A 13,022-nucleotide genomic window follows, 5' to 3' on the forward strand; every position below is an offset into this window, starting at 1 on the left:
GCATGTTTTCTCTCCAATCCCTTATGCTCTCCACCTGTCCCACATCCTTTCCTAATCCTTGCTTCTTCACAGAAAAGGGATTTCAGGAGCATTATAGGATGCTGGAAGGGAGAGAGCCAGCCCTGTAAACTCCCCACCTGAGGGTGAGCAGACAGGTGAGAGCTTTTACTGACAAAGACTGAGTGAAGACAAGCACTGTCCACCCAACTCTTCATTATTATTGGAAAGAACACATATCAAGACATCCACAGTTGAAGCTATGAAAGACATAAACACCTCTCCTTTCAAAGGCCCTTACTCAAAACTGAACTGGGATGCAATAAATCAGCCCCCACATTCACACAGAAAACCAAAAAAAAAAAAAAAATTAAAAAAAATAAAGAAAAGAAAGAAAGAAAGGAAGGAAGGAAGGGGAAATTTAGATTAGTCACAAAGAAGTTCCCCCGCCTGCTTCTGTGTGCATAAAGCAATCTCCTGAAGGCTCTGCCTTCACTTCATCTCTGCTCTGGACAGGAGCTCCCAGCCCTGCTCCCTGCCAGGCCCCTGGCCCTTCCCAGCGCTGGGATGGAAGGAGGGGCTGGGATGGACGGACAGACGGACGCAGGGGCAGGAGCAGGGCAGCAGCTGGAGCAGCAGAGGGAGGGTGCAGAGGAGGAGGGGAGGCTCTGGCAGGGAGGCCAGGCCAGGAGCTCGCTGCACCTCGTCTCTGCTGTGGCTCAGTGGGTTTTGCTGCTTGCCTGCCTGATCTACCTGGGAGTGCATTTCCTGCGGCCCTCCAAGGTAAGAGCTCATCTTCCACCTCTGTCTGCTGGCCTGAAAAGCTTTCCATGGGCTTCTTTGCTTTTTTTTTTAAGAAAAGAAAAAAGCTTTTAAGTTTATCCCTATCCCTATTCAAGATTCAATCCCTTCTGTATGATAGTATATTTTTTTAATTTTTTTTTTCATTTTAATTGCCTGTCTTCAAAATGACATTCAGTGTTGCCCAGTGCAGGGTTTGGGCCCAAGTTTCCAGCAGAGTGACCGTTCCAAGAATGCTTTTTACACTGACCCCTGGGGAGAGAGGTCTCACTCCCTCCCACTCTTGCCCCTCTCTGCAGTGACTTGTGCATATTTCCATTTAACTGAATAGCACTGAGTGAATGACAACCCAGTGTGCTCATAAACTCCTCCTGAACTTCCAGAGCGTGCTAGATGGCAAGCAGATGTGTGAAAAAGCAAGTCACCCTTGTGACAGCTCTAGCAAGACCTCCTGACACCTTTGGTGCTCTCAGCCTGCCCATCAGGCAGGGTTAGGAGCAGCCACCTCCTTCTGTGCCTGCCTGAGCAAGGCTGGGGTGTCCAGAGAGAGTTCTGTGTGCCCACCAAAGCACCAGAGCAAGCAGGACAAAAGACAGAAATGCTTGGGGCTCACAGTGCTCCAGCACAAGCTCAGCAAAGATGGGTTTGCCTCTCTCACATGCTTGCAGGCTGCTGGATTGTCAACAACCTCTTACTGCTGCTTCAGAGCTTCTGGTGCAGCAGCAATTTCTCCTCCCACTCCTCCTCCAGGAGCTTTGCACCACTTTAAAGCTTTGTTTTGTGCTTTGTTTTACCCCAGTTCCTTCTCTCCTCCCAGCCAGGCTGGGCACAGAAGGAAGCCAGGCATGTACCCATGCTCCTCATGCTGCTCAATGAAAACCCTGTGCTCTGCACAGCTGTCACTGACTTGAGGCTCACAGGGGCTATTAAACTGCAGAACAACCATCCAGATAACACTGAAAGATAACATTTATCAACCAACACTTATCAACCACATCAGTCCTCCGCTCCTTCCCCTGCCTTGGGAGAGAGGAGTTGCACTGCAAGGCAGCAGAGGAGTGCACACAATCACAGTGCTCAGGGTGCAGAGACCTCTCCCAGCTCACACTCTGAGCATCTCCCAGCATCTGGCTCCTCTGTAAAAATGCTCCTCTTCCAGAGGAAGAGAGCAGGGCCTGGCATTGCTGCCTGGGAGCCTGACAAACCCAAGGGAGCAGCAGCAGCCCAGGGGACACAGAACCTGTCTGGAGCTTCCCCTCCTCAACAGAAATAACTGAAACAGGGGGCTCCAGGAGCAGCAATGGCAACAGGTGAGAAATCCAGGTCCTGAGAATCACCAAAGAACCTTTTCAGTTTTAAACACTTGCTAACTACAGGCTTAGGACTATCTGTTATTTTAACAGATAACCCTGGTGTCCTGTTTGGAGTGCCCTGCTCTGTGCAGGAGTGGTGCATGGGGAGATTTCACTGCAGTGCAGTCACAGGGCTCAGCTGGAAAACCATGAACTGGCCACATAAATGTCTCCTGGAGGGGCAGCAGCTTGGATCTGACTGGGCTTTTGGGGCAGTTTAGGGATATTTATGAAATCAAGGGCGCAGCAGTGTGAGAGAGGCAGGCTTGGGGTGCTGGCCCATGGGGTGAATGAGTGGCTCTCCCTGTCCTTGGGAAGAGCCTCCTGCCCTCCAAGGTGCAGAGTGCCATGATAACTTTATTTGCAAGGGAATAACTGTGGTTTTTCACAGAGAGACTGTATTTGATTCCTTTCCATTGTCCTCGTGGAAACACAGTTCTTAAAAAAAGCCCTCCTGCACTGTTCTGTGAAAACAGAGCATGAATAATATCATGGCCCATCCTCAGTACAGGCACCATCTGCAGCTTAGACTGTGCTGAACAAAATGGACAATGATCTCATTTCTGACATGATACTGCTTGGAGAACAAACCTCAGCTGAGATTTCCAAATGAGGAAGTTAATAAAAAGGTCACTGATAATCTGCTTTTGCATCTGCAATTCCCACTCTGCTGGAATTGCCTTCTCTTGCCACAGCTTTCCTCTTGCTTGGGAGGTAAAATCCCTGATCCTGGTGAGGAGAAGGTACAACCCCACTTCCAGGGGAGTGTCACCTGCCACCTGTGGGACACCTCCACGTGTGACACAGGCCCTCAGTCAGCCCCTGAGGTTTGTGTTGGTGTGATCCAAACTTATTCCTGAAACTGGAGCCAGGTGGGATGGCCCTGGATGGTGTCCCAGCCAGGAGAGTCCCCTGTTCAGGGATCCAGAGCAGGAAGGAAGGGTCTGTGTGTAAATGGCATGGGGAAACCTGAGGCTGTCAGGGAGAAGCACCTCTGTGTCCTCAGCCCTCCTGGCACACTTTCCACATGGCCTGTGAAGGCAGAGCAGAGAAACAGAGGTCACTAACTTTGCTATGAGCTCCAGAGTCCTTCCAGTACCACCAGTACATGGTGTCCTCAGCAGGATTCACCAGTGGGTACCTGCACAGTGCTCTGAGATCACACAATAACTGCAAGAGATACATAACACAGGCAATTTGCTTTAATGACAATGGGGTTGATATCAGTGCAACAATGCTGTCCCCCGGGCTGTCAGTGCTGGATACACCCTGTCCATCAGTGTTGGAGACACCCTGTCCATCACTGATCATACAGATGGTGGCAGACCTTGTGTGATCCCACGCATGTGGGATGTGCTTTGCGCTTGTCTTGTTGAGAATCTGGAAATCCCGGCTGTGTGAGCCAGGAGGGAAATGCTTGTGCACTCAGGAGGGAGATCAAGCGTGAGATTGGAGCTGAGGCAATGGGAAAGGACGGTGATGCCAAGGGAGGCAGTTCCAGCTACTCACGGGCGATGAATCTTGTGTTTGCCCGCGGTCTCCAGCCCCGCAGACACGGAGCAGCAGCCGTGGCAGCACTAGAGGGTGCCAGAGCAGCTTTTCCAGCTCCAGCTCCCACCGCAGCCGGCACGGAGCGCTCCCAGCTCCCGCAGCCTGCCCCTGCCTGGCCCCGAACCTGCAGAGAGGCTGTGCTCACACCCTGCACACACACTCTGTGCTCACACCCTGCACACACACTCTGTACTCACACCCTGCACACTCTGTGCTCACACACTGCACACTCTGTGCTCACACCCTGCACACTCTGTGCTCACACCCTGCACACACACTCTGTGCTCACACCCTGCACACACACTCTGTGCTCACACACTGCACACACACTCTGTACTCGCACCCTGCACACACACTCTGTGCTCACACACTGCACACACACTCTGTGTTCACACCCTGCACACTCTGTGTTCACACCCTGCACACTCTGTACTCACACACTGCACACTCTGTACTCACACCCTGCACACTCTGTGCTCACACCCTGCACACTCTGTACACACACACTGCACACACACTCTGTACTCACACCCTGCACACTCTGTGCTCACACCCTGCACACACACACTGTGCTCACACCCTGCACACTCTGTACTCACACACTGCACACACTCTGTGCTCACACACTGCACACACTCTGTGCTCACACCCTGCACACTCTGTGCTCACACCCTGCACTTTCCCTGTCCCCCTGTGCCACCGAGCCTGAATCCATGGAAGCCAGCCCAGTCCACATCTCATGGGCACAGCTTCTCCCTGTGACACTGAGCCCAAACCCATGGAAGCCAGCCCAGTCCCCATCTTCTCCCTGTGACACTGAGCCCAAATCCAGGGAAGCCAGCCCCATCCCCACCTTGTCCCTGTGCCACCAAGCCCAAATCCAGCCCAGTCCTCATCCCATGGCACACCTTCTCCCCTAGGGAGCCTTTGGCACAGGTAAGGAGAAGAACACAGAGTGCAGAGCCCAAGATTCACTCTTTAATCAGGCCAAAGGCTGAAGATTTGTGGTTGTGTAGAGACTGCAGATTTGGGTCTCCTGTGGTTATGATGAGAGACAAGTTTGAGATGCCAAGTTCAGATTTAAAAATCCAGCGCACAAGCCTGGTGTTTTGCATATCTGAGCAGTAAGATACACACTTCTATATTTGCATTCACTTTCTCTGTTACATTCATAAAATACGAATCACAGGGTCACAGGATGATTTAGGCTGGAAAGGACCTTGAAGATAATCTCTCTCTAACCACTCTGCCATGAGCAGACAGGGACACCTGCCACTGTCCCAGGCTGCTCCAGGTCCCTGCCAACCTGGCCTTGAACACTTCCAGGGATGGAACATCCACAGCTTCTCTGGGCACCCTGTGCCAGGGCCTCACTACCAAAATTAGGAAGAATTTCTTCCAAATACCTAACCTAAACCTGCTCTCTGTCATTTTAAAACCATTCCCCATCCCTCATCACTCCAAGCCTGTGTCAAATTCTTTCTCCAACTCTCTTGTAGCCCCTTAGGTACTCAAAGGTGCTTTAAGTTCACCCTAAAGCTTTTCCTTCTCCACACTGAACAACCCCAACTCTTTCACATAGCAGAGGTGCTCCAGTCCATTTTAAAGCCATCCTAGTGCACTGAAGAGCCTCTGAGGGACCCACAGATCCAGGATGGCCTGGGCCAAAGTGCAAGGAGCTCCAAAGGCAGACCCACCTGAAATAGGGGTCTCCTCCAGCCAGGTCTCATGAGCTCTTGGAGGTCCATTTCACACCCAAGATAGCTCAGCTACCTCAGAAGGCATAAAATCATCAGGATGGCTTCTGTGGCAGTGTTGGAAACAAAAAGGTTGTAATAAAAGGCAAAATAACAAAACTCTTTACAGAGAAAAACTGAGCCAGGTGCAAGAGGTCCTTGCCCCTGGTAAAACACCTCATAAAAGCAATTAGTTTCTTTATTATCTTCTTTTTCTAGTTAATTGCTCAAGCAAGATTTTTTGGCTCCTATTCAATTAGCTATCCTTAAGTTTGAAGTCCCCCAAGTCCTATGAGATGTCTTTTCACCTAATTGAGGAAATAAACTTTTAGGCTTATTTCCCCTTTAAGGGGACAAAAGATGGTTTTGTCACTCCATCAACAAAGGGCACATTCCTATAGCCAGTCCTGGTGCCCTGCAGGGGGGTGGCACAGCAGCCTGGCCCCTGCTCTGCCCTCTGCCAGCTGCTCCATGCCAGGCTCAGGCAGAAAAGACTGCACTCCAAGGTCCTGATGAAAGTTTTTTGGTGGGTTTTTTTGATGGGGCGATTTTAAAAAAGCTTTGTGTTAGGAATGAGAGATGGATGGCATTTTTGCCTTTTTCAAAAATTTTTTGGTTTTCTTTTTTATTAGAAATTTTGTATGTTGTTTATATTTTAGATTTAGTGTATTAAGAGAAGGTGTTAAAAGTTATATAGATTTAAGGTTTTTTAAAGTTATTTTGTTTAATTAATTTTGAGAATGTATTTTATTTTAATTTTTTATTAATAATAGTTTTTTGTTTATGTATGTAATATTTGTATTGTGGTATTTAAAATTAATTATTTTATGGTTTTAATATTGTAGAAAATGGATTAGATGAAAAATAAGAAGGAGATTAGATAATGTTTAAATTTTTTATTTTGTTCTTTATTTTAAAATTTATTTTAATAGTCATTAATATATTAATAATTAATTTATTAATTTACAAAATTCTATGAATAATAAGTTAATAAATAATGTTGTAATAACTATAAATTATTAAAGTATTTTTATTAATTTAATATATTTTAATTTTTATAGAAAATTTTTAATTTTAAGTTTTTTAATTTTTGATATGTCATATTATTATTTATTTTTATATATTTGTAGATTTTAATTTATTTTAAAGTTTTGGAAGCTTTTTTTATCGATGAAGGTTAAAAGTAATGGGTTTTTTGGGGATTAGGATATTTTAGGATAGGTAGAGAAATATCTTTTATGTTTTCCTTGCTGCTTGCTCTGCCTCCATGCCCACACCAGAGTAGTTTTCTGAACAAAACCAACCCTGCTCTGGAGGGCTCAGCACTGGGCTGGAAGTCACACAGGCTGGGAGCCAGGCTGGAATAAAATTTTGCAATAATGAAATAGTATTCTATGATAATGAACTAAAATGAAATAATATTCAATAATAATGAAATAGTATTCTATAATAATGAAATAGTATTCCATAAGAATGAAATAATATTCAATAATAATGAACTAGTATTCCATAATAACGAACTAGTATTCTATAATAATGAAATAGTATTCTATAATAATGAAATAAAATTATATAATATTGAAATAGTACTCCATAATAATGAACTAATATTCTATAATAATGAACTAGTATTCCATAATAATGAACTAATATTCCATAATAATGAACTAATATTCTATGAAAATGAAATAGTATTCTATAATAATGAAATAGTTATTCTCTAACAATGAACTAGTGTTCCATAACGATGCAGTGCCCCATGGGGTGGCTGGCAGCTGCTGTGTGCCCAGGCTGCCCGGGCTCCCCACCGTGCCCTTGGCGATGCAGCTGCTCTGCCCCTGCCGGGACCGAAGGGTCCTGGCAGGGAAATGAAAGGGCAGCAGCAGCAGCAGCAGCAGCGGGGAGGTGCCAGCCCAGTGCCTTAACGAGGATTTATCTGCTCTGTTTTCCAGACCCAGAGTGACAAAGTGCTGTGGACCCACATCCGATACTCAGGTGGGTGTTGGGGGGACCCTGGGGGGAGCCTCGATGATGCCCAGTGCAGCACCCACATCCCCTGGCACACTGGGAGGGCTCCCCACCCTACCACAGTCCCCAGGGACCTCCGTGGCATCCTGTGGCCCCTAAAATACCCCAATGGCTCCCAGGTGCCACAGTGCTGGCTGTTTCTTCTGACGGGGGAGAGGTGCCAGGAGAGCTGTCAGGGGAGAGGGGCCAAGCCTGCCCCAGTGCTGCAAGGGGACAAAATGAAACAGTTGGGTTTTCCCAGAGCAGGACAAAAAAGCTGAAAATCTGCGTGGATCCCTGCAGCCCTCACCTGTCTCCTAAACCACTCTTTCACTCTGTGAATGAACAAGAAAGTAATTTTTGGCAATTTACTGAATGCACGCAGCACGCTCTTGGGTTTTTCTAAAACAAGTCAATGGTTTCCTGATTTATGAAAAATGTAAATGATTTCCTCAGGAGGAGTGGGTGAGAGCACACACCATATCAGATGTGCTGCTCTGCGTGCCAGCTACACTGGAGGTTTGTCTGGTGTCACATCTCAAAGATAAAACCAAGCAGTAAAACTTTTAAAATAATACTGAAAATATTATCGACGGTTTTGCTTTCAGTTAAAAGCGTGAGGCAGCAGGGAGCCTAACCTCATAGAAACTCATGTCCTTTGGAGGAAAAGCTTGAGAAGTTTGTCCCCAGCCCAGAGGGGCTGTGCTCCCTGCCTGGAGAGCCCCTGGGTACCCCAGGGGTTTCAGCTGCTGTGCTGAGAGCCCAGGGCTGCAGCACAGAACGTGGCCAGCACAGCCTGGGAACCCTGACTCTCCATTCCACCAGAAAACCTTTCTTGCCAAGTTCCTGTTTAATTTCTCCTTTTTCTGCTCTGTATTAATTAGTTCCTTCTGCTTCTGTCTCTTTGCTGCTCTTTCATCTTTTTTTCTGGGAAAAAAAAAAACCAAACAAAAGAAGAAAAAAACACAACCAAACCCTAAGATAAAGGCTTATGTTACCAGCATCTCAACAAAAAGAAATTTTGTCATCCAGTTCTGGATGCCTTTTCCTCATCTTATTTACTGTCTCAATTTTCCTGGGTTTTTTTATGAACCTGCTCTTTCTAAACTCACAGTGATGCTTTACTTGCTGTATTTTTCTGTATTCTAAGACACAGAGTAAGTAAATTGTGCATAAATAAAAATTTGGAGGAGCAATTCACATAAACCATGTGCCAAAAGACACAGCTTAGTCAAGAGTGGTCATCTGTAAATTTCCATGGTAGATGATGTCTGGCTAGGGTGGATAATATTCTAACTCTGGTCTGTTGGATTAAGCTTTTTTTTGACTTACAGATGGAGTAACTGAGAGGTGTTTTAAAAACTTTTATTTCATTTTTAGTCTTATGCGAAGGGTGAGACAATACAGATGTTATAATTTCTGTTATTATAATTAGAAGCTAATTCTTTCTTAATTACAATATATTATAAGTGTATCTTGGTTTATTAGTTTTTGTCACATTATGTTGTAAATATTTTAAAGTTAATAATCTAAAATTACTCTTCGTGTGTTTTACTACAATTTATTTTTCATAGTTTTATTTCTCTAAAGCATTTAGTCTCATTTCAACAACTTGAAACTTGTTTCTAGTTCTATTTCTTTCTCAACAATGTTTGTCTTATTCTATGGTATTTCTAACTTAGTATTTTTTATTTCAGAGTTTGTATGCAGATGTGTGCTATGGGTGTCTCTTGTAAGGCTTTGAGAATTCTCTACAAATCTATTTCTCACATTGGTCTGCCCTGTTCTCTAGTTTACTCTCTCCCTTTTTTAAAATATTTTTCCATCTTCCCTGCAGTCAGGTGGTGTAAACTGTGAAAAATGCCAATTGCTTGTTTTTAAAATTTTTAAAGTTTAATAGTAAAAATAGTAATACAATTAGAGAAATAATAATTTGGACAATTTGGATTAGGAAAATATGAGACAACAGAAACAAAGAGTTATCGACAGTCCAGGTACCTCTTTCTAGTCAAAATAAGCCCGAAAAAAGAACCCAAGTTAACAGAGGATTAACCCTTAAAAGCAACAGCCTGTTGCATATTCATACACCTCATCCATGATGCATAAATTCCATTCAAACACAGGATTCTGTCTGGGCAGTGTCAGCTTCTTCCTCTGAATCCTGACAGCATCTTCAGGGCTGAGTGAGGCAGGAAGAAGTTCATTTCTTCTGATAAGGGAGCAATAAATTCTCTTTCTCTGAAAGATTCAGGTGTCCTGTGGCTGCTATCTCAGTGCGAGTCCTTTCTTTTAAAAAAAGTATCTCACATAGCATAGTTTGTATTTTAACCCTATGTTATAACCTAAAACTATATTTAACACACAACTTAAGAAAATTAATACAGCATCACTTTCTAACATAACACATATAATATTCACTTTAATATTTGCAAAAAGCCAATCATAAAGTACGCATTTTTCACATAAACCAGCCCATTTCCTAGCAAACATTTGTCCCCAGGGGATCACCTTTGCCTCCTTGCATTGCAGGCAGGAGCACCAGGGGAGCAGCCGTGAACCTCTCAGCGGAATCGGGGCCCATCCAGATCCGGAATGGCTCCGTGCTGGTCCCCTGTGATGGCCTCTACCTCCTGTCCCTCAGGAGCACCATCTACCTGGATGAGAAGGAGGAGGACTGGCTGAACCTGACCCTGCAGGCCAGCAGCAGTGTCCTGTGGGAGCAGATTGTGCAGAGCAGTGAGAGCAGAGTGAACCTCACCACAGTGCTCTACCTGTTTGAGCAGGACAGCATCACGCTGTGGACCAGCTCCAACGCCAGCCTCTGGGACCTGTCCCTCAGCCTGGTGTTAGTAGCTGACAGCAAGTCCTAGCTGCAGGACTGGAGCAGCACGGAAAGCACAGCCTTCCCCACCTTGCTGCAGGTTTTGGACTTGTATGGGCAGACTGCTCTAAACCCCTCCCTGGGGCTGTGGAGGGCCTGGCTGGGAGCGCAGATGAACCACAGGCTTTATATAGTGCAAGATTCGCCTCTTTGGAGCTCTGTGCAGCTGATTTGCTACCCAGGATGGATCTTCCCAACACTGGGGAAAGGGATGTGTGGAGCTCTTGAGAAGAGCAGAAATGAAAGCCAAAGAAAGTCACCCAAGCTTAGCTCATATTCAGAGAAACCCCAGGTTTCTCTATTTACTTGACAGTGTCTGTATATAGTAGAAATGTGTTGTGTTTTTTCTCAAATAAAAGTCTGGTGAGTCAGGAAGGTACCTCAAGTGTCCTGAAGCCATTTGGAGCGGGAGGAGCATGAATCTGCCTGGCAAGATGGAAAACAGGGAAGAGGCAGCAGGGAATGCCTTTGGAGTGAGCCAGATAAAGGCTGTCTGAGAGGAACAGCTGTGAGAGAAGGTGGAGTGTGGAAATGAGCTGACAGGACTGCACTGGGCAGCAGGAGCACTGACTGTGGAGTTTTGGGGAGCAGCCTTTGAGAGCAGAGCCCCACTGGCTGTTCCAGCTGTCTGCAGACTGCTGAAGCCAGAGCCCAAGGAATATCTGCTGTAAGGCCCCAGAGGAAAACCTCCTTCAAGCACACACACACACTGGCTTGACCCAAAAGTGATCCAGGCACATAAAAAGTTGGGCAAACATGGAGACTTCTGGATGTGGTGACCTCTGACAGACCAAGTGGAAGCTGCAGGTCTGAGCATCCTTTCCTCAGGGAGGACCCAGATGGTTCTCATGGCTTTGTCCCACAGGTGTGCCCCAGAGACTGGCAGGCACAGCCTCCATGGGGCACCAGGCACACCTCAGTGACCCTGGGCTGCTCATCCCTGCTCATCCAGCTGAGACAGGTCCTGCCCATGCTGCAGGCAGCCCCTGACCCCAGCACAGCCAGCAGCTGAGGGGGTTTGCTTGCAGCAAGGCAGATTTTAACCACCTGTCAGTTTTTGACTTTGTGTCTCCCAACATTTCAGTGTGTCTCTGCTGGCTGCACACCCCAAAGTCTTTTGTTAGAAGTATTTATGTATTTAAATGATGGGCATAAGAATGTTACATCAGATTGCTTAGAAACACTGGGAAGGGCTCACACCAGGTTGTCAGCACTGAACTCCTCTTTGAAAATGCTCCCAATGCTCTGGGCTGGTCCTGCTTTGCAGACCCAGACCTGGACTGACACACTCATGCTGAGCACTCCAGCAGACTCAGGTGCCAAAGGGAACTAAGGACATGCTCCAGGTCTTGGAGAGCTTTCCTGGCTTTAGGCTAAGGAGCTTCCCCACCTGGGCCAGGCCAGAGCCTCAGGGGAAGCTGGCTGAAGCACTCAACTCATGTAGTGCCAAGAGGCAGCTTCTCTCCTCTCACTGAGAAGCTGTGGCTGACTTGCACCCACAGGATGCTCATCATTAAGGGATATTTTGTGCTTTTAACTCTGGCCACACTCACCACCACGGGGACTGATGGCAGCTGCACCCTGCCCCGAGGCTGGGGATTGTCACACTCCCCAGTAGAAGTGAGAATGTGTTTCTCTTCCTAAAAATAATAAATTTTTCCTTTGCAACATTTGGGTTTGTAGTGTCCCTTGGAGGAGGGGGGAGGAGGAGGCTGGAAGTGCCTGGTGAATGATGCATTCAGGGTTTGAGCAGACACTTCCTGTGCTATGGAAACTATATGAAATTTTCACATACTTCCTTTTTTTTACAGTTCAGCTTTTGTTTCAGCTCTCCAGGAGGGTGTGCAGGGCTGGTGCTTCCCAGCATGTGCTAACACAGGGCAGGCTATGCCGGTGGTGTGTGCAGGGCTGCACAGCACAGCAAGAAAGATGAAGCCTGGAGAGCACAAATGGATTTGTTCTCTGGAAGGCTGCACCCTTTCTTCTTGTTTACAGCAGGAGAGGGCATTTCCCTCACTGATCCCCCTGCACCTCCAGGCTGAACTGGACTGACCTATTCTATACAAACACCTGCACTTGCCTTGAAATACAGGCTGGAATGATTCAACACCCAGCATTGATTGCTTGATGGACTGACTGTCCTCATCAGTAAGTTTCCATGCCCTCAGCTTTTGTTTGTATCCAAAGACTACTTTCTTCCACTAGGTTAAAAGTCTCTTTTGTTGAGTTTGTTGTTGCTGAAAAGGCTCCTGAGGTGTTAAAAAGTCTTTTTTCCCAGCCCCGTGCTTGAAGAAGTCGAGATTCCTCAGCTCTGGTTCTCAAGGTTGTTTATTTTCCCTTATCTGTTCCATTCTTTCTCTGACCTGCTGAGATCTGTCCACCAGGTCGGGTTGTGGCACAGTCCCTGCCCCTGGGGTGGTGTTGGCTTTTTATACTAAGAACTACAGGTACTTTATTTACAATAATTTTCCAATACCCATCACCTATGTTAGACAGTCTGTCTCTACTCTAAACGAATCAAACAGTGTCACCATCACAGAAGAAGATGGAAGAGAAGAAGAAGACGAAGAAGATGAAGAAGAAGATGAAGAACGAGGAGGAGGAGGAGGAGGACAGGACACTCCCAGATTCCTCCATCTTGCCTCTTGAACCCCCATTCTAAAAACCCCAAAATTCTACTTTTTCACCTTCTACTCA

General features: G+C 46.3%; 1 protein-coding gene across 1 annotated transcript; it reads left to right on the top strand.

The window, feature by feature from the left end:
• Positions 1–582: 582 nt before the first annotated feature.
• TNFSF4 (TNF superfamily member 4) lies at positions 583–11,993 on the top strand. The gene is made up of 3 exons (XM_054638562.2): positions 583–780; positions 7,390–7,432; positions 9,974–11,993. The coding sequence occupies exons 1-3, from the start codon at positions 583–585 to the stop codon at positions 10,312–10,314; spliced, it is 582 nt and encodes a 193-aa protein (XP_054494537.1). The 3' UTR covers positions 10,315–11,993.
• The last annotated feature ends 1,029 nt before the right edge of the window (positions 11,994–13,022 follow it).

Source organism: Agelaius phoeniceus, chromosome 8 (genome assembly GCF_051311805.1).
Source record: "Agelaius phoeniceus isolate bAgePho1 chromosome 8, bAgePho1.hap1, whole genome shotgun sequence".
NCBI lineage: Eukaryota > Metazoa > Chordata > Aves > Passeriformes > Icteridae > Agelaius > Agelaius phoeniceus.